General features: G+C 50.2%; 2 protein-coding genes and 1 long non-coding RNA gene across 8 annotated transcripts in view; 1 reads left to right on the forward strand and 2 right to left on the reverse strand.

The window, feature by feature from the left end:
- Positions 1-7,404, forward strand: part of SMIM17 (small integral membrane protein 17) — a 25,915-nt gene extending 18,511 nt beyond the window's left edge. For all 5 annotated transcript variants that reach the window (XM_039244258.1, XM_039244256.1, XM_039244255.1 and 2 more), the window contains 2 exons: positions 826-902; positions 6,113-7,404. In XM_039244258.1, coding sequence (XP_039100189.1) covers positions 826-902; positions 6,113-6,223 — 188 coding nt within the window. In that variant the 3' untranslated portion in view covers positions 6,224-7,404. The remainder of the gene's footprint in view (positions 1-825; positions 903-6,112) is intronic.
- On the reverse strand, positions 1,643-17,294 carry LOC120239769. Its single transcript, XR_005530501.1, has 3 exons — positions 17,104-17,294; positions 2,553-2,662; positions 1,643-1,883 (listed from the first exon to the last, which is right to left on the reverse strand). It is a non-coding gene; the product is annotated as an uncharacterized LOC120239769 (long non-coding RNA).
- Positions 17,295-18,060: 766 nt separating this feature from the next.
- ZNF835 (zinc finger protein 835) lies at positions 18,061-23,597 on the reverse strand. 2 transcript variants are annotated; one of them, XM_039244064.1, is made up of 3 exons: positions 23,541-23,597; positions 22,464-22,553; positions 18,061-20,094 (listed from the first exon to the last, which is right to left on the reverse strand). In XM_039244064.1, exon 3 carries the CDS (start codon positions 20,044-20,046, stop codon positions 18,391-18,393), a length of 1,656 nt encoding a protein of 551 aa, XP_039099995.1. In that variant the 5' UTR covers positions 20,047-20,094; positions 22,464-22,553; positions 23,541-23,597; the 3' UTR covers positions 18,061-18,390. The 2 variants fall into 2 exon arrangements, with proteins under 2 accessions (XP_039099995.1, XP_039099996.1); XM_039244065.1 differs by having other exon boundaries at positions 23,525-23,571.
- Positions 23,598-26,925: the final 3,328 nt, after the last annotated feature.

A 26,925-nucleotide genomic window follows, 5' to 3' on the forward strand; every position in this document is an offset into this window, starting at 1 on the left:
GGCCTGCAGCAGAATGGGGTCTGGACCTTCAGCCGGGGCAGGGTCTTTCCTTCTCCCACAGGGGACGAGCAGGCGTTGGACAGAGGTGAGGATGCTGTGGGCGTCCTTCATGGTAGTGGGGAGGGGCTTTGGGGGCTCCTAGCAGGGCCTGGGTGCAGGAAGAATGGAAAATGCCAAGCTTTGGCCTGACCCCCAGTTCTTTTTTTTTTTTTTCAATGTTTTATTTATTTTTGAGACAGAGAGACAGGGAGACACAGAATCCGAAGGAGGCTCCAGGCTCTGAGCTGTCAGTACAGAGCCCGACACGGGGCTCGAATCCACGAACATAAGATCATGACCTGAGCCGAAGTCGGAGGCCCAACCGACTGTGCCCCGGCATGACCCCCAGTTCTAACCAGCCAAGGAGTGTGAAGGATGTTGAGGTACTAACATGAGGAGTTTTTTCTACCTGCAGCTGGAGGCTGGGGAAGCCTGCTTCATCCCGGTTTGGTTCATGGGTTAAAACCTCACTTGATTTTGCGGGAGGCCTGGAGAGAAGGGACTGTTTTACCCATTTGACAGGTGAAGGAACAGAGGCTCTGGTGGCAGATCGCATCAGGTGACCCACTTTAAGTCTTCCAGGTAATGACAGAAAGGGGACCACAATTCAGGTCTCCTATTCCCTCTGCCCCATCTGAACCACGTGGGCCAGAATGTGTGTGCATGCGCTGTAGGAAATTAGGAGAAGAGGGATAGGATGCCAGGTGGGGCAAGCAGGCAGAGCCCACCCCCCCACCCCCCCAGCTGGCCTGGTCACTCACTCCTGCCCCTTTGTCCTTTACTCAGGTGTATCCTCTGAAGAGACAGGGGTGGCTCAGGAGTGGACTTCGGTGGAGGGAGATGATGAGTCAGAGGATTCGCAGGTATGTTGGGAGGTTCCTTCCTCTTTCGCAAATGCCCCACCCTGTGATCTCAGTGGGCCATCACTTTCTTTCCTCAGAATTTCCCTGCGTCACGGAAGTCTGGGGAATGTGAGCCCCCGAGAAGTCTCCCGTGAGAAGTAGGACATATTCCTATGGTAGTCAGACACGGCATGGAGGGTCTCCATTCACACATACCCCAAAACCCTTCACTCATAAACTCAAATTAACCATTCATTCATCTGTCCCCTCATACACCCACCCAACCTTTCATTTGCTGGCCCATCCATCTACCCATTCAGCCCGTCCATTCATCTACCTCATCTGTCCGCTTACCCATCCACCCATCCCGTTACCTACCTACTCATTTTATCTATCCACTACTTATTGGCCACGGTCAGGATTTGGTTTCTGTTCACCCACCCACGTGCCTACTCCTCCATTCCATCTGTTCATCTTTCTCCATCCACTCAGCCCTCCCTCCATCTGTACCCATCCATCCACTAACCACTTCCTCGGTTTTAATCTAAATACCATGAGTGAAACCAAACAGATTTATCAAGCACATTCCTTTCATGTAAACACCTAATGTTTTCTTCGGGGAACCTAAGACATCAATATGTTAAATACTAACAGTGGTTCTTTTATTTATTCATTTATCTTATGCATTAGGAAATCACATAACCACTCTCAGCAACAAGAGGGTCCCATCTCCCAATCGTATGTCAGAAATCCAACTCAGATTGGTGTAAGCCAGGAAGGCGATTTACTGACTCACATTGAGGAGGGGGAGGAAACCATGAGAGTGCAGAAACAAGTACTGGCGACAGTGGAATGGCTCTAAGGAAGAAGTTAACTTTGTGGGTGAAGAGGCTTATTCTAGAATATTCCAGAGATGGGGAACAACAATTCTTAGGGGTAAGAATTTACAGAGCAGGGAAGGAAAAGGTGTATTTTCATCTCCACAGGCAGAGCGAACAGCATCTACAAAGGCATAGAGGCATGATGTAGCATGGCATATCTGGGGGAACATTGGGCTTCAGGGGAGAGCAGTAGGGGGTGTGGGTGAAAATCTGGCTGGAATGAGATCATTCATTCATTCCACAACTGTTTACTGAGCACACACTATGTGCCGGGCAGTGTTCAAGACCCTGAGGTACAACAGTGGATCAGATAGAAACGGCACCTCCCTTCATTGGGCTTCCAGTCACCAAGATAGACAGACAACAAGCAAAGTAAGTGACTAAATTACAAATCATGCTGGATGGCAATAAGTGCTTTGGAGAAAAATAAGGCAGGAAGGGGGTTCAAGAGTATGGGGTAGGGGTTGCCATTTCAAGAAGGGAGTCCAGGGAAGTCCCCACTGAGAGGGAGATAGTGGAGTAAAGGCATGAAAGAAGTGGGAGAGCGAGACTGGCAGGTGTCCAGTGGGAAGAGGTTCTAGGCAAAGGGGGCACAGCAAGTGCAAAGGCCCTGGGGTAGGAGTGTGCCCGGCACACGTGAGGAACAGCAGTAGAGGGACTGGAGAAGAGTGGGAGGGAGTAGAAGGAGACAAGGTCACAGAGGTGATGGCTGATGTAGTGTCTGTCGACCGCGGTAAGAATTTGGATTTGGTTTGTGCTCTGGACAGAGGAGGGAACTGTTCCAACTTACGTTTTAACGGGACCCCTCTTGCTTCCGGGTTCCATGCCACAGGGGCTGGGTGTGCCTTACAGGCAGCGGGGAGCCATTCGAGGGATTTGCTGAAGTTTTGCTGGTAGCCCCTGTGGAAGGAAGGGGGTGGGATGAGGTGGAGGGATAGGTGTGGGAGCCAGTCGGGAACCGCCAGGTAGGAAACAAAATGGGTGAGAATGATACAGACACGAGCTGCCATTCACACCGTGCGTGTCATGAGCCTGACTTGGTTCATACTGCTGCTCCTTGTTAATTCATTTGCTCACCAACCTTCACTGTCTCTCGCTATTAACTCGAGAGCTCTATGGGGTAGTTAGTATGGCTCCCCTCCCTTAAGGTGAGGAAAGTAGCACAGGGCACTGTATAAGGGCAGGGGGGTGCCTAGAGGCCTCTGCAACAGCATTCATTCATTCGTTCAAGGAGCTGTGGCTCGTGGACCAGACCGAGGGAGGGCACCTCTCATAGGCTGCCGCCCTCCCCCCTGAGCTTCCTGCATGGACAGTCTCCCTCCTGTTGGGGCCCCCCTTCCAAACAAAGAGGGTGAGGCCGGATGGGATCATAGACTGTTTATAACAACAATAGCCAGGCTCTGTAGCCCTCACTGTGCATCTCCCTCAATTTATCTGATAATCTTTTAGTTTTTAGCGTTTATTCATTTTTCAGAGACAGAGCATGACCAGGGGAGGGGCAGAGAGAGGGGGAGACACAGAATCTAAAGCAGGCTCCTAGCTCTGAGCTGTCAGCACAGAGCCCCAGGTGGGGCTGGAACCCATGAACTGTGAGATCATGACCTGAGCCAAAGTCGGATGGTTAACTGACTGAATATCAAAGGTGCCCTTTATTTGATAACCTTTTAACAGTTTGAGATAGGATCTGTTATGGTCCAACCTTAATTATGGGGAAACTAAGGCACAGAGAAGTTAAGCAACTTTCCCTAGGTCACTTAGCTCATAAACAGTGGAGCTGGGATTTGAATCCAGTGTGTCTCTTGAATATTAAGGTACCTACCTGTCTGGGGCTTTGTTCTGCCTCCCCGCCTCCCCAAAGGAGGACTAGGGATAAGGGCCTGTGCCCATCCCATGAATCAGATCTCACTCCACCTCTCATGGAGGAGAAGGAAGAAGAGTTACTTTCCTGATTTTTCCAAGAGGGCAGAAGTTCCTCCCTGTGGCCCCACGGGAAAGCAGGGAGGAGAAAATGGTCCCATCACTCTGTCCCACAAAATACAAGCATTTGTCACAAATGCAAACCTTATCTAAGTGTGTGAGGCTAAGGGAGAAATGCCAACGCCCAGAAATAACTCCTAGTGGGTACAAGTTGCTGTACTGACAGAACTTGTCTACACCATGAGAAGTGGAAACAGCGTTAGTTTTGAGAGGGATTAGGTGGGGGGGGGAGCATGAGTGGGGAGGACTTAGGGATACAGCTTGTTCTGGGAGCTGGTGACACAGGCCACTCACCTTCTGAAGATTGTACCATTAGAATGTGTGCACTTAAAAAATTTTTAATGTTTATTTTTGAGAGAGAGACACAGAATCCAAAACTGGTTCCAGGCTCTGAGCTGTCAGCACAGACCCCAACATAGGGCTTGAACTCACGAACCACGAGATCGTGACCTGACCTGAAGTCGGATGCTTAACAGAGCCACCCAGGTGCCCTTGTTCTTTTTCAAATTTACTTTTTACACCTGCCACATATTGTGTAGTATGCTCTGTCTGGACCATTTCCTCAGCTGATGGTCAGGTTGCCGTCGCTGCAGAAGAATGTCTTTGTCACACTGTCCTACAGCATGAATTATGAGGAACTTCATAAAAACCTGTATTCTCTGGGCCTGCTCAAGATGCACGGAGTCAGAAACTCCGAGGGTGGAGCCCACCCAAGTTCTCCTGCGGCTTTGCCGGGCTTGGGAGCTGCTTCGGTGGTCTGTAATCTCCAGGGTGTAAGGAGGAGGAGCTTTGAAATGCGATGGCCTCCAGCGGGAGACAGCAGGCCAGGGGGGAGAATTAGTCCTTCTCCGAGGATTAGAGATGTGAATTCCATCAGGGGTCTCTAATGCGCTTTGACACTTGACAGTATATGCTCCGTCCACTTCTCTTCTTTTTCAGGATCTTTTTCATATCACCACTGCCTAGCTTTCCAGATAAGTCATTATGTCATATCCATTTCCCAAACTTCCTGACATTTTAATGGCAGTTGCACTAAACTCATCACTAATTTGGAAAAGAATTGTCACCATAAGCCATTTTGTCTTCCCATCCTTCATCACGAAAGGTCTTTCCATTCATGTGTTTATTTGTAGTTGTTTATAGAGCTTGTACTCTGGGTCAGGCGCTGTTCCAGGCACCAGGAATACAGTCATGAGCAAATAAATCACAGTCTTTGCCCTTAAAGGGCATGGAGCAAAAGAAAGCTGGGCAAGGGGGTGAGTAGTTCTGGGGTTTTCTGTGGGGAGGTATTGGGGTGTGCAGTTTTAAACACCGTGATGAGAGAAGATTTTTTTAAGGAAGTGATGGAGACTGAGTGACAGAAAGTCTCACGGATACTTGGGTAAAAAACATTTCAGGAAGAAGAAACTTGGGAGGTGAGAGTGGCTGGGGAAGAATGAGTAATGCAGGGAGTGACGTCAGCTTTGGAAGGAGCACTCTAGCCGCCCCATGGAGAAGAAGTTGGGGGTTGGGGTAGCACCAAGAGAAGAAATAAGAGTGGTGGTGGCTGTGACCAGGGTGGAAGTAGTCAGCTTCCGGATGTAAAGTAACATAAATATACAATATTTATATAATATAAATATACTTTTGAAGGTAAAGCCAACAGCATTTGTTGATGGCTTGAATGTGCGTGGTGAGAAAGAAAGCAGCATCAAGGATGCCACAGAGGCCTGAAGGAGGGAGATGGGGAAGCAGCAGGAGATTTTTTTTTTTTGAGTTGGGGGAGGGATATTAGGACATTTGGGATGTGTAGTTTCAGATACCCATTAGATAGCCAAACGGAGGGGCGCCTGGGCAGCTCAGTCAGTTGAGTGTGCAACTTTGGCTCAGGTCCTGATCTTCTAGTTCGTGACTTCGAGCCCCACATTGGGCTCACTTTTGTCAGCCTGTCATCGCAGAGCCTGCTTTGGATCCTCTGTCCCCGTCTCTCTGACCCTCCAAAAAACAAATATTAAAAAAAAAAAGATATCCAAGTGGAGATGTCAAGTAGATGGTGAAACTTATCAGTTAGAAATGTGGGAGATGGGTTGGGTCACACACACAGTTGGGTCACTGGTGTATACAGATGGTATTTAATACTGTGAGACTTTATATGTCATCTTGAAATTTTTCATCGCATGTATCATTAGAGTGATCTTTCCTCTGATAGAGCATCAGTGTGCTACTTACTTTTGTATATTTATGTTACTTTGGTCACTTCATTGTACGGTTGTGGATTCAGCTTTTCAGTTCATACATCACTTCGTTCGCAATCCTGCAATCACGTTTCTCTGCAGGAAACAATGGTGTCCCCTCCATTTCCAACATTCACACTCTCTCTCTTCTCTGTTTCAGGGCTTCGTGGAGTGGTCGAAAGCCCCACAACAAACAACCATAGTCCTGGTGGTGTGTGTCCTGTTTTTGTTCCTGGTTTTGACGGGGATGCCTATGATGTTTCACATTTAACTACAGCGGTGGCTGTTGTTTTGAAATAAGTGATCTGTTTCTCCTTAAGGAAATGTCTTGGTTAAAAATCAGGAATAGGTATTGAATATTAGCAAATGCCTTTTAAACATCCATCAAGATGGGGTTTTTTTGTTTTTTTTTTTTTTGGTATTTCACCTTTTGGTGTGAGGTTTTGCATTCCTCCGTTTCATTGAACTTAAGACATCATTGATTGTAAAACACGTATTACTTTATATACCACTGAGAAAGAGAAGACATGCTAATTAACTGTCAGATGCCACCAAGTGGAAGACACGTCCTGGCTTCAGAGACGATGAAAAAATGTGCAATTTAGGATTGGTGAAATCTGGTAGATTTCTTAATATCAGATCCTCTTTGTATTCGTAGGGTTGTGGTACACTAGTCTTTTCAGATACTGAATTCTATTTCTTGATATTTTATGTACGATTCTCCCTTCTATCTTCGTATGTAAGATTGGTGCTATCTTTGTGAAGTTTTGGTAACACAGCTAGGCTTGCATCATAGAAGGATGTAACCTTTATTGTTTTTTAAGCCTTAGAATAGTTTCTGTAGCTTAAGAAGTATTACTTCCTTGACATTTTGAAGGAATTCACCAGTAAGGCAATCAAGGCCTAGACCTATGGAGAGAAAGTTTCGGCTAAATTCTTGAGCGGCTTTCTCAGTTTCTTCTTCTGTTATCAGTTTATCAGTACTTTTCATTTCATTAATTTTGATGATTTATAGCATTTTTTTATGTCCTAGAAAATTCTCCATTACATTGAACTTTTCAGATTATTAGCTTAATTATGGATACTATTCTGTAATTAAATGAAAATCTTCTCTTTATTTTGCTCTGTCCCCTTTCTTCCTTTCAACTTCTGCTTGTGGTTTACCCATTATTAGATTTGTCAAAGTTTTATCTAGTTTACTACTACTTTTCCAAAGTACTAGCATTAGGATTTATTTATATCCACATTTCTCTAGTATCTTTTGTTTTGTATTAATACATACTGGGTTCACTTTTTATTTATTCCTTGTCTGTTTTTAAGTTGAATAATTCATTTATGATTTTTTATAAAATTATTTGCTAAAATAGTATACTTAATAATAAATATGCTTCTGATTATAGCCTTGGCCACATTTTAATTTGATAACTTGTGTTCTTGTTTGTTGTTGTCTAAATTTATATTGTAGTGTTCTTGTTTGTTGTTGTCTAAATTTATATTGTAGTGTTTCTAAAGAGAGCTTTGAAACTCAGTGATCAGGTTTATTTAAAAATCGTTTTATTGATGTACTGCACTGTGAACAAAAAACGTGGCCTCTAATATATCTGCTTTCAAAAGCTTTTTAAAAGCTTTTATTGTGGCCTAAAACCTGTCAGTGTTTGTATATGTTTCATGGACAGTTAAGATGAATATGTGTTTTCAGTCTGTAGAATTCACAACTTTACATGTCTGTTAACTAAGTATTATAAATTGTATTGTTTAGATTCAGGTGTTAATTAATTTTGGCTCACCTTATGTCAAAAACCAGTAAGGTTATGTGAAAATCTGTTAGTATGACTATGTTTGTCAATATATTTTTGTAAACTTCGCTTTATGAATTCAGCCAGTGTGTAATTTGACGCATATAAGGTATAGCACTGTTATGTCGTTGCCAATTAAATAATAAACATAAAACACCAAGCACAATGCCAGGCAGTAGTAGCCATGTAATAAACCTTAGTTTAAACCTGATTCTGAATCCTTTGTGAGATACAAAATGATTGTCTTTGGGAGGAGCCAAGATTGCGGAACAGCATGCAAGTCTTTTTTCTGTCTCGCATACATGAACTGCAGCCAGATCAACACTAAACCATCCTGCACACCTAGAAAATGGATTTGAGGACTAACACAGCAATCTGCACAACCTGAACCACAGAACTCAGCAGGTACATGGCACGGAGAGGTGAGGGGGGGAGAGAGGAAACATGGAGGGCAGGGAGCTATTTTTGCTTGCAGAGAAAGGACAGAGATGGGGGGAGAGTACGGGAGGAGGGGGGGGGATTACCTCCCATAAAAGCAGCTGGAGAGAAAAGTGGAAAAAGCTGCAGAGACTGAACTGAAAGGCGAGAAAGGGCAGAGTTTAAATTCCAGCAAGACTCTATATACGGGGAGCGCAGAGGCTGATACCCCACAGCTCAATCTAGGGGTGCTCTGGTGAGAAGGGTGAATTCACAGGAGCAGAAGGGGTCTGGGAAGTCTTTGGGTCACCAGTGATTTTCCATAATCCCTGAAACGCTTCTACATAATCACATGAACTTTTTCTGGGGTGGGCTGGCTCCCAGCCACAAGTCCCTGGACACCGGCAGTAGCACGACCTGCGAACACTCCTGGGTGTGACTGGCACTTGGCATTGCTCCGTGGACCGTCCCCCAGAGGATCTGAGCAGGTCAAAGCCACAGTCCCTCAGAAGAGGGGCAGGGAAACAATGCTGCATCTCAGCCAATACTCAGGAGGGAGGTGCCGCCTGGCAACTGACCGCATGGTCACTGACAGTGTAAAACCAGGGAGTGTGTGGCAACTGGAGACAAAGGACAGGTGCACAATTCCCGGTAAGGGAGAGAACAGACTGCTGATACAGCCTGCATACCTGGGTGATGGCATTTTCACCAGTGACACGCATGTGCATACACACCTACAGGTGCCACAACAATCCACCTCAGTAAGCTAAGCAGCGCCATCTACAGGAAAATGGAGCCATTACACTAAGCCTGTAGAATGGAGCCAGCCTCTATCTTGAGAAACACTACAAATCTCTCCACCTCCTTAGTTTACAGACTATAAAGTGCTTCATGGGTTCATTTCCAAAGGAAAATGATGTACTATCAGTCACGTTTCACTCTGTTTGCTGGTTCACCTATCTAATTTTTCTTCTTGTTTCTCATTTCTTTTACTTGATTATAAAAAAAATTATTCTGTCAACTTTTAAAAAATATATTATCGTTTCTTAAATTTGTAATATTTTGTAAATATTTCAAATTAGAGTTTACTTCCATAAGGTCAAATTATTCTATTTCATTCTATTCCTTTTCTCAAATATTCAAAGGTTCCGTTTTGTTCTTCCTTTATTTCTCCAAAGAAACAAGCTCCTTTCAATAAGCAGAACAAAACACACCTAGGATCTAGCATCATTTATTTGATTTGTGCGTGCGTGTTTTCAATTTTAAAAATAATTTTACTGGGGAGCCTGGGTGGCTTAGTCGGTTAAGCGTCCGACTTTCGCTTGGGTCATGATCTCGCAGTTCGTGGGTTCGAGCCCCGCGTCGGGCTCTGTGCTGACTGCCAGCTCAGAGCCTGGAGCCTGTTTCAGCCTGTGACTCCCTCTCTCTCTGACCCTCCCCAGCTCACGCTGTCTCTATCTCCCCTAAAAATAAAAATAAAAACATTTTAAAAATAATTTTACTTATACTTTTCCTTCCTTCAAAATGATGAATGAAGGTATTCACCCCAAAAGAAAGAACAGGAAAATGACGCACAGGGACCTAACCATCACAGATACAAGCAACAGGTCTTAACTAGTACTTAGAATCATAATAAGAATACTGGCAGAAGTCAAAAATAGGTTAGAATTCGTCTCCACTGAAATAAACATTTAAAAGCTAGCTAAGAAAAATAAAATATGCTACAACTCAGCTGATACCCCAATGCAATAGCACAGCAGCAAGGCACGATAAGGCAAGGCAGACAATCAACCATCGAGAAGACAAACTTATGGAGAAAACTGAGGCACAAAAGACGGAGATTAAAGCGAAAGAACATGATTTAAATCTAAGAGAAATCAGGGACAGATTGAAAAGGAAGAATATCACAATCATACGAGTCTCGAGAAGGAAACGACAGAAATAGGGGGACAAGGGTTATGTGAGCAAATCATAGCGGAAAACATTCCGAACCTGGGGAAACACACAGACATCAAAATCCAGGAAGCACAGAGGACTCCCACAAGATTCAACAAAGACCGACCATCAACAAGGCATATCAGAGTCAAATTCACAAAATACTCAGGCAAGGAAAGAATCCTGAAAGCAGCAAGGGAAAAACAATCCTCAGCCTCCAAAGGAAGACAGACCAGGGTTGCAGCACACCTATCCACAGAAACTGGCACGCCCGAAAGCAGTGGCAGGATATAGTCAATGTGCTGAATCGGAAACATATGCAGCCAAGAATTCTTTATCCAGCAAAGCTGTCATTCAAAGCAGAAGGAGAGATTAAAAGTTTCCCAGACACACAAAAATTTAAGGAGTTCGTGGCCACCAGTCAAACCCTGCAAGAAGTTTCAGGGGCGACTCTCTCAGGGGACGAAAGGAGTCGGGGGGTGGGGGGGTAGCATAAAAGACCAAAAGCAACAAAGACCAGGAAGGACCAGAGCACACCACCAGAAACTCCAACTCTCCAAGAACACGATGGCAATAAACTCATGTCTTTCAGTACTCACTCTCAACGGCAGTGGACTAGTTGCTCCAATCACAAGATAGGCGGTGGACAGAATAGGTAAGAATACACGATCCACCTATACCCTGTTTCCAAGAGACCCGCTTTAGACCTACAGACACCTGCAGACCGAACGTAAAGGGATGGAGAACCCTCTGTCATGCCGATGGCCACCAGAAGAAAGCCGGAGTAGCCATCCTTATAGCAGACAATCTAGACTTGGAAATAAAGACTGTGACAAGAGACGAAGAAGGGCATTATATCGTGATCAAGGGGGTCTGTCCACCAAGAAGACAGACCAGTTGTAAACATTTATGCTCCTAAGGTGGGAGACCCAAATGTAGAAATCAGTGACTCACAAACAAAAAGAAACTCACTGAGCAGAATACCATCCTAGTAGGGGACTTCAACACCCCACTGACAGCAATGGACCGATCATCTGAACAGAAAACCAGCAAGGAAACCATGGCTCGGAATGCCACACGGGACCAGATGGGACTTCAAAGATATATTCACAACATTCCACCCGAAATCAGTGGGAGATACATTCTTCTCCAGGGCACACGGAGCTTCTCCAGAACAGACCACATCCTGGGCCACAAATCAGCCCTCAACGAGTACAAACAGACTGGGAGCAGATCGTGCGTATCTTCAGACCACAGCGCTATGAAACTCGAAATCGACCACAAGAAAAAAACGTGGGAAGATAACAAATTCTCTAGTGGAGACTAAGGAACACCCTACTACGGAACGAACGGGCTAGCCAAGAAGTTAAGGACGAAATTAGAAAGGACACGGAAGCCAATGACAAGGGTGGCACCACAGCCCAAAACGTCTGCGCCGCCGCCAAGGCGGCCATAAGAGGGAAGTATATAGCAGTCCGGGCCTTCCAAAAGAAGGAAAGAGAGGTCTCAGACACACAGCCCAACCTTACACCTCAAACGCCTGGGAAAAGGATGGCAAGTAAAACCCCAAACCAGCAGAAGACAGGAAATAATGAAGACGAGAGCAGAAACCAATGCTATTCAAACTAACCAAACAAACATACAAAGAAACCCAGGAGAACAAATCAATGAAACCGCAAGCTGGTTCTTGGGAAGAATTGACAAAATTGATAAACCGCTAGCCAGTGGGCTCAAAAAGGAAAGGACCCAAATGAACAAAATCAGGAAAGAAAGAGGAGCGATCACAACCAACGCAGCAGAAATACCAACAGATAACAAACAGTAAGGAATATTATGGCTGACTATACGCCAATACACCAGGCAATCTGGAAGAAAAGGACACATTCCAGGAAACATATCAATGGCCCAAACTGAAGCTGGAAGAAATAGAAAATTTGACCAGACCCATAACCAGTAAACACATCGAATGAGTAATCCAAACTCTCCCAGAAAACAAGAGTCCAGGGCCAGGTGCCTTTCCAGGGGAATTCTACCGAACATTTAAGGAAGAGGTAACACCTATTCTCTTGAAGCTCTTCCAAAAAATAAACACGGAAGGAAAATGGACGAACTCTTCCTATGACGCCAGCGTTACCTTGATTCCAGAACGGGAACAACACCCCCCACCCCACCCCACCCCACCCCACTAAAAACGAGACGGCTAGGCCAATCTCCCTGATTCACATGGGTGCAACAATCCTCAACAAGATATTATTAGCCCACCAGATCCAACAATACATCAAAAAATTATTCACCACGGCCAAGAGGGATTTATACCTGGGATGCACGGCTGGTTCAATATCCGCAAAAACACTCAAGGTGATTCATTGCATCGGTAAAAGAAAGGACAAGAACCACATGATCCTCTCCACAGATGCAGAGAGACAAAGCACTGGGCACGATACGGCATCCTTTCTTGATAAAAGGCCTTAAGAAAGTAGGGCCCGAAGGATCGTGCCTCGAGATCATAAGAGCCACATAGGAAAGACCCAACGCTAATATCACCCTCCATGCGGAAAAACTGAGAGATTCCCTCTAAGGTCGGGAACAAGACAGGGATGTCCACTCTCGCCACTGTCATTCAACATAGTATGGGAAGCCTCAGCCTCGGGCCTCACCAATCCGACAACACAAAGAAACAAAAGGCATCCACGTCGGCCAGGGGGAGGCCAAACTTTCACTCTTTGCAGACGACATGATACTCCATGTGGGAAACCCAAAAGATTCCACCATGAAACTGCTGCAACTGATCCATGGATTCAGCAAAGGGGCAAGGTATGAAATCAACGCACAGAAATCGGTTGCATTCCTCTACGCCAACAATGAAGCACCGGGAAGAGAAATCAAGGAACCGATCCCATTTACAATTGCATCCAAAACCATAAAACACCTAGCAATAAATCTAGCCAAAGTGGTGGAAGATCCATACACTGGAAGCTCTAGAAAGCTGACAAAGGAAATGGAAGACACACACACACACACACACACACACACACACAGACACGAAACTATTCCATGCTCCTGGACAGGAAGAACAAATACTGTCAAAATGTCACTACTACCCAAAGTGATCTACATATTCAACGCAGTCCCTGTCAAAATCACACCAGCATTCTTCACAGAGCTGGCACAAACAATCTTCAAGTTTGTATGGAACCAGAAAAGACCCCGAATGCACAAAGCCATCTTGAAGAGGAACACCACAGCAGGAGGCATCACATCCCAGACTTCGGGCTGCATTACAAAGCCGTGACCACCACGGTAGTGTGGTACTGGCACGAGAACAGACCCTCGGATCAATGGAACAGGATAGAGAATGCAGAAACGGACCCACCAACACATGGCGACCTCATCTTTGAGAAAGCGGGAATCGATATTCAAGGCAATAGAGACCGTCTCTCCAGCCAGTGGGGCTGGGACCACTGGACCGCGACGTGCAGAAAAATGAACCTGGACCCCTTTCTTACACCACCCACAACAATAAACTCAAAACGGATGAAAGACAGGAAGCCATCCAAATCCTCGAGGGGCAAGCAGCAAGGACCTCATAGGCTTCGGCCGCAGCAACGTCTTACTCGACACGTCTCCGGAGGGAAGGGAGACAAAAGCAAAAACGAACGATTGGGACCTCATCAAACTAAAGAGCTTCTGCACAGCCAAGGAAACAATCCGCCAATCTGAAAGGCAACCGACGGCATGGGAGAAGAGACTGGCAAACGACATATCAGATAAAGGGTCAGCATCCAGAATCTATAAAGTACTTATCCAGCTCAACACCCAAAGATCCCCGAAACCATTCAGTGAAGAAAGGGGGTAAAGATATTAACATACACTTTTCCAATGGGGAAATTTAGATGGGTAACCGACACATGAAACGATGCTGAACATCACTCATCTTCAGGGAAATACAATTCAAAACCACAACGAGATACCACGTCACACCTCTCAGAATGGCTAACATGAACAACTCATGCATTAACAGATGTTGTTGAGGTTATAGAGAAAGACTATTTTCCACTGCTCGTGGGATTGCAAATTTCTAGACAGTTTGAAGGTTTTTGAAGCAGTTTAAAATAGAACTACTGGACGACCCACCAATAGCTCTATTCGGTATTTATCCAAGTGACACAGGTATGATGTTTCTTTTTTTCTAAATTCTTTTAATTATTTGTGAGTGAGACAGGAGTGGCAGTGGATGGTCAGAGAGAGAGGGAGGGAGACACCGAATCTGAAGCAGGCTCCAGGCTCCAAGCTAGCTGTCAAAATAGAGCCTGATGCCGGGCCTCGAACCCACAAAGCGTGAGATCATGGCCTGATATGAAGTCAAATGCTTAACCAAATGAGCCACCCAGGCACCCCAGGTATGTTTTTTCTAGGGGACATATGCTCCTCAATATTAATGCAGCACTATCCACAAAAGACAAAGTATGGAAAGAGCTGAACTGTCCATCTCCGGATCAATGGATAAAGGATATGTTGTATATATTACAATGAAGTATTACTGAGCAATCAAAAAGAATGAAATCTTGCCATTTGGAAATACATGGATGGAACTAGAGGGTATCATGCTATGTGAAGTTAGAGAAAGACAAATGTATGACTTCACTCATATGAGGACTTTAAAATATAAAACAGATGAACAAAAGGGAAGGGAAGCAAAAATAATACAGAAACAGGGAGGGGGGGAAACATGAGACTCTTAAACGTGGAGCCAAACAGAAGGTTACTGGAGGGGTTGCGGGAGGAGGGGCGGGTCATATGGTAAGGCACATTAAGGAATCTACTCAGAAATCATTGTCGCACTATATGCCAACTTGGATGTAAATTAAAAAAAATATATATGTTAAAAATGAAAAAAATTGATTATCTTTCGGCACCTATGAGCGCTGCTGTATCCAAGAAGACTCTTTGACTGTCCAGGGCCTATCCTTTCAGAGAGTGTTTTTTGAATGGCATCTCTTGGTCTCTCTCGTTGGGTCCTTGGCTATTTTATTTTCCTACTCGTAGTGATATTTGGGACTCTCCACCTTGTGTACTCTGGCTTGTTTCTTGAGGTAGCCATTAGAAGGCTTTCTCAGTGGATTCTGTGTCTTTTTTTCTCCCAATCTCTCGGGTTTCGTAAGGTTTCCGATGGCTTCAGATCTTTTCCGTGTGAGGTATGAGCGCAAGCGCAAGTACGGAGCTTCCTACTTCTCCGCCATCTTGCAGGCTCAAAAAGTTGATTATCTTTAACCTAATTTAAAAATCACTGGGCTTAAATTTTATCTTAAAAATTTACCTTGTCTATTAGTGGTTGTTATTTCCATCCTGCTCTTTTTAAATTCTTGTGTGCGCGCATGTATGTATTTATACTCCTTGTGTTATTTTGTTTTGATAGCACTTCCAACGGCCTCTCCCAAGTTTGCCAAAAAAATCTGGGTAGGGAGATTTATGGGATTCTGTCTCTCCCCCTACTTCCCTCCAGCTGATTGCATCCAAAAACAAAAAACAAAAAACAAGCAATAATGGCCCCTTCAAAGAGACACAAGCTTCAGCTGTTACATTCATTAGGATTTATCAGCTGCAAGTAAGAGAAGCTTGATTCACATGAGCTTAAGTTTGTTATTGATCAATTATTGATTCATGTTACACCAAAGTTCTGGATAAAATTGGCTTAATTTATAGCTTGTTCCCAGGGCCTAAAAATATCAGGTCTCCGGGACCTGTCCTCTCCATTGTCCTTAGAGTCTCACCCCCTTGCAGGGGATGGGGACTACGCGGCTGGGGGGATGGGCACCACCACCACCCTCATCCCCTCTTCCATATGGCAAAGTGGGGGTTCAGGAGAGAGATTCTCCTCACACACACCCCCGCCTTCCAGACCTTCCGTGCCGCAGGGACTGTGATTGGAATAAAGGATGGGAGAACAGCAGCTGGAGGCAGGAACTAGCTGTCCTAGGAGCGGGCAGAGAATGGGGCTGCAGGAGGCCAAGGTAGAAACGAGGATACACCTGTGGGGGCCATCCTAGATGCCTGGCCCAGAGGTGCTGCGTGCGGGCTGTGGGCGGAGATTCGCTCAGGCCATGCCACAAACCTTAATCAAATTCATGGGATATTGGAAATCATCGTGGTAATAATAGAAACCATATAAGCAGCGATCCTTCTATTAGGTTCTATCGCGTGCCAGGAACCTCATGCCATTCACGGTGGACGCATCCACCCGCACCCCTGACGTTCTCTCCTCCATTCAACAGCCAGATCCCCTGACACCATAATTAAGACCATTCATCATCCACCCAGTTCAGCAGGTCCTCACAGTGGTGTCCATCCCTGCAGGAAGGGCTCGCGCTCTCACCCCCCACTCCATCCGCACTGGCTTTGCTGTGTGAACCAGCCCGTCACGTGCCTGCCTCTGCCTGCCTCGGGACCTTTGCACTGATCCTGGAAGGGACCTCTGCCTGGAACGCTCTTCCCCCAGGAGCTCACATGGCTCCTTCACCTCCCGCAGTGCTCTGCTCCCACATCTCAGAGGTGCCTCCCGCACCGTCCCCAGGGGACACTCACCTCCGCAGGCCACTCTCCTGGTCTTCCGCGCCGGGATACCCAGGTTCTGGTCTGTCCACCTCCGCTCCTGGGTCTCCCAGGAGGAAGTGAGCCCTGGGAAGGCGAGCGGGGGAGGGGGCTTCAGAGTCCAGCCTGGATTTCCCAGCCTGCACGCCTGCCTGTGGGACCCCAGCCCATGACGACCCCCTCCCCTATGCGCTTGACGCTGCCCGGTTCCTTCCGGGAACAGGACAATGCTAGACCCAGGGTAGCATCTGCACACGGTATCTGGGGAACCTAGCGCGGGACGGAGGATGGCAGGTAAGCTGGCAAATGCGGCAAACCTAAAACGCTAAGAACTGGCATGGCCGTGGCTTGTGGGAGCAACTTGGGGTTGGCTGGCTGGCTGCGCTGCCGGCTTCCCGACCTCCAGGTCCCCTACCTTACCCGTCATTCCGAAAGCCCTGCAACAGGGATTGTCGGCAGCTCCCCCTCCCGGGGCTCCGCTCCTCCGCGGCTGTGGACTCCCGCGCGCCACTCTCTCTGCAACAGAAGGGACCACGCACGCCCACGTCCTCTGGGGCCGCGACTCCCGTCGCGCACACGCCCGTCCTCCTGAGTCGGTCCGGGGCACGGCCCGCCAACCGGCCGCCCGTCGGGCCAGCTCTCGGCGAAGCTCCGGCACCTGCACCTGCGCACTGCACCTGGCCGGCGCTCCTCGACGTCCGCGCGGAAGGGCCCAGAGGCCGGACGCCGGCCCCGCCCACGGCCCCGCCCACAGCACCGCCCACGGCCCCGCCCGCGGCCCCGCCCACAGCACCGCCCACGGCCCCGCCCGTTCTCTGCGGAGCGGGCGACCCCCAGCCCTTATGCCGCAGGGGACCAGTTTCCCTCGCTCTTTGGGGGGACTGAACTCAGGCCTCTGTCTGTAAACTGGGGTCCCATTTCACATTCATCCCTTCACCTAGCCCTCCCTGAGCGCCTGGGTGAAGGTCAGAAGGAGGAGCCGGACCGTGCCGTCCATGCCTGACCTGAATGGCTCTAGGGTTGCAGCTGGGCATGTTCAACCACTCAGTCACTCACTCTTTCTTGAGGACCTACTGTGTGCTGGATGCGTTGTTACACAGCAACAGCTAACTGACACAACCATTAAAGTCAGGATATTGAGTTGGGGGTAGGACAAGGCTGGAGAAGGGTAATGGGTTTCCTCGCCCTAATAAAAGGCTGGGGGCCACTCAAAATGACCCTTTGCAGGTCTGCCAGGGGAGAGGCAAGTCTCTTCTGAAACTTTTCCTTCTCTGGATGTCTCTGGTTTGCTCTAATTTTGGAAGCACGGATCCATACTCCTTCAGACCCCGTTCCCTTAGTCAATACCCCAACTTCACCAAAGGAGCTGAACTTTTTATCCAATTGAATTTATTGAACAAATGCCTATGTTATCATCAAACCTTCGACCATGAAAAGGCTACCTAGAGACACAGACACTTCTTTGGGGTCTACTTTCGTGGGTTCACATTTATAGTTTCCAACCAGGAGGCAGGGAGCGTGTGTGCTGGGAAGGGGCAGTCCGGCAGATGTGGAGCCCAGTCCTGGCCCTGTGACCTCGGGCAGGTCGCTGAGCCTCTCTGGGCCTCGGTTTTCCCACGGGCACCTCGGCGAGAACAGGGTGCCTCCCTTGGGCGCCATCTGGTTGGAAGCGGGGTGTAACAGTGCTGGGCGCGGTACCCGGTCAGAGGTCCCCGTTAAGCATCAGCTCGTCCTGCGGGCCTGCGGCACTTCCCGCAGGGTCGCCGCCGCCGCCGCCCGGGGGGGCCTCCTGCCGGGGGGAGCCCGGGGGCGCAGTCAGGTGCGGCAGCGGGGCGACGGCGTCCCCGCAGCGGCCGCGCGCGCAGGGCGCGTCGGCGTGCGTCCGCTGGTGCCGAATGAGCGCGGACGAGAAGCTGAAGGCCTTGCCGCAGCCGCCGCACTCGTAGGGCTTCTCGCCCGTGTGCACGATGTGGTGCTGGATCAGGTAGGAGCGGTTGCGGAAGGCCTTGCCGCACTCGGGGCACGCGTACGGCCGCTCGCCCGTGTGCGTGCGCCGGTGCAGCGTGAGCGACGAGCCCTGGCTGAAGGCCTTGCCGCAGTCCCCGCAGCGGAACGGCTTCTCGCCCGTGTGGACCTTCTGGTGCTCGATGAGGGACGACACGTGGCCGAAGGCCGCCCCGCACTCCGGGCACCGGTACGGCCGCGCGCCCGTGTGCACCAGGCGGTGCTGCGCCAGGTGCGAGCGGTTGCTGAAGGCGCGGCCGCAGTCGGCGCACGCGTACGGCCGCTCGCCCGTGTGCACGCGCCGGTGCTGCGCCAGGTGCGACACCTGCGTGAAGGCCTTGCCGCACTGCGCGCACGCGTACGGCTTCTCGCCCGTGTGGATGCGCCGGTGCTCGGCCAGGGAGGCGCTCTGGCTGAAGGGTGCCCCGCACTCGGGGCACGCGTACGGCTTCTCGCCCGTGTGCACGCGCCGGTGCTGCGCCAGGTGCGCGAGCTGCGTGAAGGCCTTGGCGCACTGGCCGCAGGCGTACGGCCGCTCGGCCGTGTGCGTGCGCTGGTGGCGGATGAGCGCCGACGAGAAGCGGAAGGCCTTGTGGCAGCGCGCGCACGCGTACGGCTTCTCGCCCGTGTGCACGCGCTGGTGCTCCAGCAGGGACGAGCGGTTGCGGAAGGCCTTGGCGCACTGGCCGCACGCGTACGGCCGCTCGCCCGTGTGCACGCGCCGGTGCTGCGCCAGGTGCGTGGGGCGCGCGAAGGCCTTGCCGCAGTCGGCGCAGCGGTGCGGCCGCTCGCCGGTGTGCGTGCGCCAGTGCGACGCCAGGTAGGAGCCCTGGCTGAAGGCCTTGCCGCACTCGGGGCACGCGTACGGCCGCTCGCCCGTGTGCGTGCGCCGGTGCAGCGTCAGGTGGATGCTCTGGCTGAAGGCCTTGCCGCAGTCGGCGCACGCGAACGGCCGCTCGCCCGTGTGGGTTCGCTGGTGCAGGGTGAAGGCCGAGCAGTAGCTGAAGGCCTTGCCGCAGTCCCCGCACTTCCACGGCTTCCGGGGGCCGCCCCCTTCCCCCTCCTCCTCGCCGGAGTCCGCCCTCTTCTGCTTGGGGTTCTTCCTGGGCGCCCCGCGCCTCTGGGGCCTGCTGCCGGCCTGGGGCGGGGGAGGGCTGGACCCGGTTCCTGGCACCCCACCGAGCTCGCCCCCCTCCGGCACCCCATCCCTGGTGGGCTCTTGCCCGTGGGCCGTGGCCTCTCGCTTCACACAGCTTTCCTGGTTCTCCTGCCGGTCCGTGAACCGACCCTCTTGTTCCCAAGTGTCCCCCACCTCGGGGCCCTGGGGAGTGGCCACGGGCAAGCGTCCCTCCATCGCTGCTTCCTGAGCCACTGCCTTCTTTTCACGTCTTAGTGCCTGGATCTGAAGGAAAAGAGAAAAACCAAACACGTGGGTTGGTCATTTGTCGTGGGCTGTACAAGGCTGAGTGCAGGGTCTCAGCCTCGACGCCGCCAACGGTCTGCTGGGGGGCCGTCCTGTGCCCCAGACGGAACTTAGCAGCATTCCTGGCCTCTACCCACTGGATGCCAGCAGCACCGCCCCAAGCTGTGACCACTAGAAATGTGTCTGGACATTTCCAAGTGTCCCCTGACTGAGGATCACGGACTTCACAGAACTGAAAGCAAATGTATTTCTAAAAATTTTTTAAAGTTTATTTATTTTGACAGAGAGGGAGAGAGAGAATCCCAAGCAGGCTCTGCACTGTCAACACAGAGTCCCACATGGGGCTCAAACTCATGAACCCTGAGATGATGACCTGAGCAGAAATCAAGAATCCATTGCTTAACCGAATGAGCCACTGAGGCGCCCCTGAAAACAATTTTAAAAGTTCTTTGCAAAAACATGAATCCGACAGCTTTTTTTTTTTTTTTTAAATTTTTAATGTTTTATTTATTTCGGGGGGGGGAGAGAGAGACAGACAGACAGCGTGAGCAGGGGAGGGTCAGAGAGAGAGAGGGAGATACAGAATCCGAAACAAGCTCCAGGCTCTGAGCTAGCTGTCAGCACAGAGCCCAACACGTGGCTCAAACCCACGAACCATGAGATCATGACCTGAGCCCAAGTCAGACGCTTAACCGACTGAGCCACCCAGGCACCCCTGACAGCTCTTAAATATAGCCTTGCAACCTGGTGCTAAGGACCAAATCCTGTCTCCTCCAAAATTCATGGGATCAAGCCTAAGTAAAGTGATAGTGTCTGGAGGTGGGGCCTTTGGGAGAGAATGAGGTTAAATGCCCCCCACCCCCGCCCCCATGATGGGATTGGTGTCCTCATAAGAGGAAGAGAAACCAGAGCTTCCTCTCTCCACCATGTGCGGACAGAGCGGGGAGGAGACTGTCTGCAAGCCAGGACAATCTCTCCAGACCCCAGCCAGGCTGATGCCCTAATCCCAGACCCCGGCCTCCAGAACTGTGAAGAAATGCAGTTCTGTTGGGGAAGACAGAGGGCTGCTGCACTTTGTCAATGGCCTCTGAGCTGAGGGCATTCTTTTGTGGAGAAAAATCGTACACAGAGGAACAGGTAGCTCTCAGACTCTGTGCATAATGTACTGCTGGTGGGAGCGTGCACTGCAAAAACTGTTGGCATTTTCTAGGAAAGCTGGTTACACACGCCCCATCGCCCAATAATTACATTTTCTGGAACGTAAGCAAGAGAAACGTGCACACATGTGTACCAGGAGGCCTGTCCAACATTGTCTGTAACAGCCAAATCTAGAAGACAGTCCAACGGTCCGTTAACAAGGAAACAGTCAAACACTGTATTCACACAGTGGAGCATCTCACAGCAGAAAGACGGATGAACGCGAGCTGCCGTACCGGCTCAGAACCTCAGATACGCAGTGCTGGCAAACAAGGTTAACGTGCAAAGGGTGTATCAGGTAGGATGCCATTTAGGCTGAAAAACAGGCAAACACAACCATCTGTTTTCGGGATTACGAACACGTGACAAAGGCTCACGGCTGCACACGGGCCCTGGGGCCCAGCAGCACTACTGTCACAGACGCAGAGCTTAGGCCCCTCTGCAGGCCTAGCAACTTGAAATCTGCTTTTAACGGGAGCCCCGGGTGATTTGTGGGCACAGGAACGTCTGAGAGGGGCAGGTCTTGCCCCCCCTGGACACCGACTCGGAAGTAGTGTTCCAGGGCTAACGACCAGCACCCGCTGAGCACAGAGCCATACGCCCAGCCTCCTTTAAGCTCTTGCCACGTACTGGCTCACTTACTCCTCAGGAAAGCTCCCAGAACCGGCCGTGCTAGAGCCCGCCCAGAACCCCCCGGCTCCGGGGCTTATCTGCACCGACACCCCTGCCTGCCCCGGGCTCATACTGCTCCAATCTAGGCCTCCCTGCTGCTCCTCAAACATTCCAGGCATGCTCCTGACTCAGGGCCTTTGCACTGGCTGTTCCATCTGCCTGGAATGTTCTTCCCCTGAGGCCAGGCCTTGTGGAGAAGGGTGTATAGACCCAGAAGTGAAGGAGTGAGCTTTCTGGACTGTGAGTGCAGCGGGGGCAGGGTCCTGAGCAGACCCAAGGCTGGGGAGACAGAGGAAAAGCAGAGGGCAGGGAGGTGGGGGACGGGTGTAGGACAACTGAAGCAGCCGGCAGGTGGGATCAGGGATGGCAGGGGTGAGGGTTATACCACGCTCAGTCTCTGGTCTAGGCCTGGCCCAGCTCCGGAACCGCCTCCACAGGCAGCTCCCAGCCAGGGCCCCACGCAGGGCTGTGGTACCCACCTTGTGGTCTTTGGACCATCAGGTCCTGTCTGTGTCACTCAGGTTGTGGCCCTGCTCTGGCTGCCATGCATCAGTGGGTCCGGACTGCATCTGTGAGAGAAAGAAATGGGAACCATGAAGGAAGATTCCGGGGTGCAGGCATGTGTCACCTGGACACATGCACATTCATAAGCGGTGGGCAGAGCGTCACACGTGCCCAAAATCACGTGTGCAGGGTCTCCCCCATGTGCGGATCCGCAGTGACCCCCAGTGTCTCCTAAACACGTCCTGGGACCTGCACAGACCACATGCACAGTCATGTCCGGGGACACCGAATGACCAGCTCCAGGACGGCAGGCACACCCATGGAAACACCGATTTCAGCTGCACACCCAGACATATGTGGAATCACACACTTCACACCTAGGAGAACACATTCCACACGTGCCTAACGTTACCCATGGGCACAGGTCTCACACAGTCTATGCGCGCTGCTTCCCCTGTACAGGCATACACTGGCAGGCTCAGTCACACGGTGACACCGGGGACGGACTCACATGCAGAGTCACACGCACAGTTACATACCCACAAGGGCACAAACTGATAGTGACCCACATACAAACACACGAGGTGGGACTCATACGTATGGTCACACCTGCCTGGGCACGCAGGTGGAAACACTCGGTGACATGCGGGGACGGGCTCACACAGTGAGTCACTCACAGCTGCACGCGCATAAAGTTGTGGAGTCGCGCACGGGCAAACACGGGGACACACACACGGCCACACCTCCCCTGCCACAAAGTACAGGCGTGGCACACGTGCAAACGCACGTGCATAGGCGGGGCGGGACTCGCATGCACACACCACTGGAGTCACGAACATACAGCGACAGAGCGACACGGACACTCGCGCGCACACCCACTCGCGCACGCGCAAACCACGCGCCGGTGCCCTCGCCTCCCGGCACGGGCTTCAAAGGCCTCGGGCGGCTTTCGCCGAGCTCAGTGGGTTCGGGTCAGGTTCTCCTCGGCCTCCTGCCCTACCCGGCCCAGGCGGACCCCAGGAACCCCAGGACCCACCGTGGCGCGGACTAACCGGCCGCACAGGTCACCGCGACGGCCTCTCCGGGTGAGCCTGAGCGCCAGGCCGGCGCTGACTGCGCGTGCGCGCCAGCCCGCTACGGCCCGCGCGCCGCTCCCACGAACTACGACTCCCAGAAGGCACCGCGCCGCTGCGCCGGCGTCCTGGAAGCGCCCGGTCTTGGCTATGGGACGGCGCGCGGAGGGGAGTGTGGGTCGATGTGCTCCGCCCACCGGGGGCCGGGGCTCTGGGTGGGGGCGGGGCCAGAGATAGTGGGGCCAGATTCCGCCTCCTCAGGGGGAGGGACACAGTCCGCGGGGTTAGAGGGGAGGGGAAAAAAAAACAAAAAAAACCCCCCGAGGATCAGAGAAGTTAAGTCACTTAACAAAGGCCAAACAGCAGCGCGAGGGCGAGAGCCGACGCTGACCACCCACAGCTCACCACGAAGTCGTGGAAAGTATTTGTCTCGGGAATTTGATCTAATTCGATAATTGAGAATGCAAAGAAATGGGTGAACGTAGAATGGGAACACTAATGTATTTCACCAGGATCAGCATGCCGTTGACGGTGACACACCACATTATTTTATGGACCCCCTCCTCCACCTTCCCCAAAGCTGCCCGTTACACCACCACACACGCCTACTTCACCCTTGAAAATTCCATTTTAGGGGCGCCTGGGGGGCTCAGTCGGTTAAGCGTCGGACTTCCGCTCAGGTCATGATCTCACGGTTCGTGGGTTCGAGCCCCGCATTGGGCTCTGTGCTGACAGCTCAGAGCCTGGAGCCTGTTTCAGATTCTGTGTCTCCCCCTCTCTCTGACTCTCCCCTGCTCACGCTGTCTCTCTCTCTCTGTCAGAAATAAATAAAACATTTTTAAAAAATTAAAAAAGAAAATTCCATTTTACATGCAGACCTCAAGAGGCATTGTGTGTTTTCACTTATCCTTCTGGAAAGCTCCTGGCCTTACTCTGGTAAGAACATGCCCAGGGTCCTTTCAAGGCTGGGGCTCTGGGAGCAGAGTCTCCCACCTGATCCACTGACCTGTGAGCTTGAGAATAAAGGATTGTGGTTTTGAGCCACGGAAGGTTTTCTTTTTTACATTTTATGTTTGACTATTTAAAAAAAAATACCTCTCACATATTCTTTATAAACCATGATGAGAGCTCAGAAGTCTGCAACAGTTTCTTTTAATCATTAAATGCTTTTTTTTTTTAACCCTGGGGGGAATAGGCAGGAATTATTCAAATTCAAAAGAACCTTTCTACTCATGTGAAAACGATTTTATTAGGCTCATTTCATTATTTTGTGGTTTAGAAGGTCAGGCAGGGCACAGCAGGGACGACTTTGTCCTACTCCACAATGGGACTTCAGCAGGGGTGGCTTGAACAGCGGTCGTTGACTTGCTTGGGGCCATCCCTCTGGGGCCTGGCTTCTTCTCCATGTGGTGTCTTTTGGGGCTGGCCAGACACCCCATGTGGCTAGCCTGGGCCTTCTCACAGCGTGGTGGGCACAGAAGAGTAGAAATTCTTGTATGGTGGTTCAGGGCTTTAAGAGGAGTAATCCAGGAGCAAGCCACTGAATGGGAGGGGGGCTATTTGTTACACAGCAGTTGAGTGGCAATAGCTGACTGAGATAGAGGCAGGGCCTAGAGATGAGGCTGAAGACAGGGAATTCAGTCTCTTGTGGGCTGTACTAAGACCCTTTCCTGAGAGTAGCTGGAAGTCACTGTTGTGTTTCTTCTTCTTCTGCACGTGTGATCATCTGTGTCCCTGCCTAGTGTGGATGCTGGGCACCACTCACTCTAAAGGGTGACCTTTCCCCTCATCTCAGCTCATTGTTCCACTAAGGGGGACCCTCTGTGGGTGTTCCAGCTTCCTTCTCTGGCTGCTTATCGAGTGGTCTCTCCCATAAACTCTGGCCACGTTGGTCTTTCTGGACACTCAGCTGTCTCTCTCCCTCTCACTGTCTCTCTGTGTCTCTCTCTCTTTTAGTTTAATTATTTTGAGAGAGGGAGAGAGAGCGAGAGAGAGAGAGTCCCAAGCAGGCTTCACAGTGGCAGTGTGGAGCCTGACACAGGACTCGAGCTCATGAACCGTGAGATCACACCCTGAGCCAAAACCAGGAGTCGGATATGCTTAACTGCCTGAGCCCCCGAGGTGCCCCCAGCTCAATCTCTTTAACTCAGGGTGTTTGCAGTGCTCTGCCAGGGTTCGTCGCCCTGGACCACGACCTGGAAACTCTCTTAAGACAGTAAATTAGGGCAAATGCAGGGCTCACCGTGTTCCCTTCCCACGTCCCACGTGCCAATAATCCCCATCCTTCATGGCCTTAGGTCCACTCTCTTAAACTACTATGTTTTATGTTTTGCACCTTTTATGGTTATTTCGGGGAGAGAAAATCTGGTCCCTGTACTGCATCTTGGCGAGAGGCAAAATTCCATGCTACATTCTTAATTAAAATTTACCTTGGGCACCTGGGTGGCTCAGTCAGTTAAGCGTCTGACTTCAGTTCATGTCATGATCTTGCAGTCAGTGAGTTCGAGCCCCACATCAGGCTCTGTGCTGAGATCTCAGAGCCTGGAACCTGCTTCGGATTCTGTGTCTCCCTGTCTCTGTTCCTCCCCTGCTCACACCCTGTCTCTGTCTCAAAAATAAAGTGAAAAAATTTTTTGCCTCATTTTTTTTTAAATTTTTTTAATGTTTTATTTATTTCTAGGAGAGAGAGAGAGAGACAGCGTGAGCAGGGGAGGGTCAGAGAGAGAGGGAGACACAGACTCTGAAACAGGCTCCAGGCTCTGAGCTGGCAGTCAGCACAGAGCCCGACGCGGGGCTCGAACCCATGAACCGCGAGATCATGACCTAAGCGAAAGTCGGATGCTTAACCGACTAAGCCACCCAGGCGCCCCATTTTGCCTCATTTTTTCTTAATAGAAAACAATAGCAAGAGTGATTTTACAGGAAAAAAGAAAAGCAGAAATGGCCTGAATATATGCCAAGAGAAATATTACTATGTTTTCTGTGATGGAAGTCAGAGATGGTTTTACTACAGTGATATATTAGCTTCACACTCAAGGGCAGACGCCCTTGCTGAAATCATGAGAGAGGACATTTTCTTCAAAGAATGGACAATGGAAACAGCTCGAGGATTCTTTCCCTCTAAATATGATTTTAAAAACTTTTTTAATGTTTATTTTGAGAGAGAAACCGAGCACGCAGGGGGGAGGGGCAGAGAGAGAGGGAGACACAGAATCCGAAGCAGCTCCAGGCTCAAGCTGTCAGCACAGAGCCCGACGCGGGGCTCAAACTCACAATCCGTGAGATCACGACCTGAGCCAAAGTTGGATGCTTAACCCACTGAGCCACCCAGGTGTCACTAAATATGATTTTTAACGCTATTTTC

Source organism: Hyaena hyaena, unplaced genomic scaffold, assembly GCF_003009895.1.
Source record: "Hyaena hyaena isolate Hyena2069 unplaced genomic scaffold, ASM300989v1 scaffold_235, whole genome shotgun sequence".
Lineage (NCBI taxonomy): Eukaryota > Metazoa > Chordata > Mammalia > Carnivora > Hyaenidae > Hyaena > Hyaena hyaena.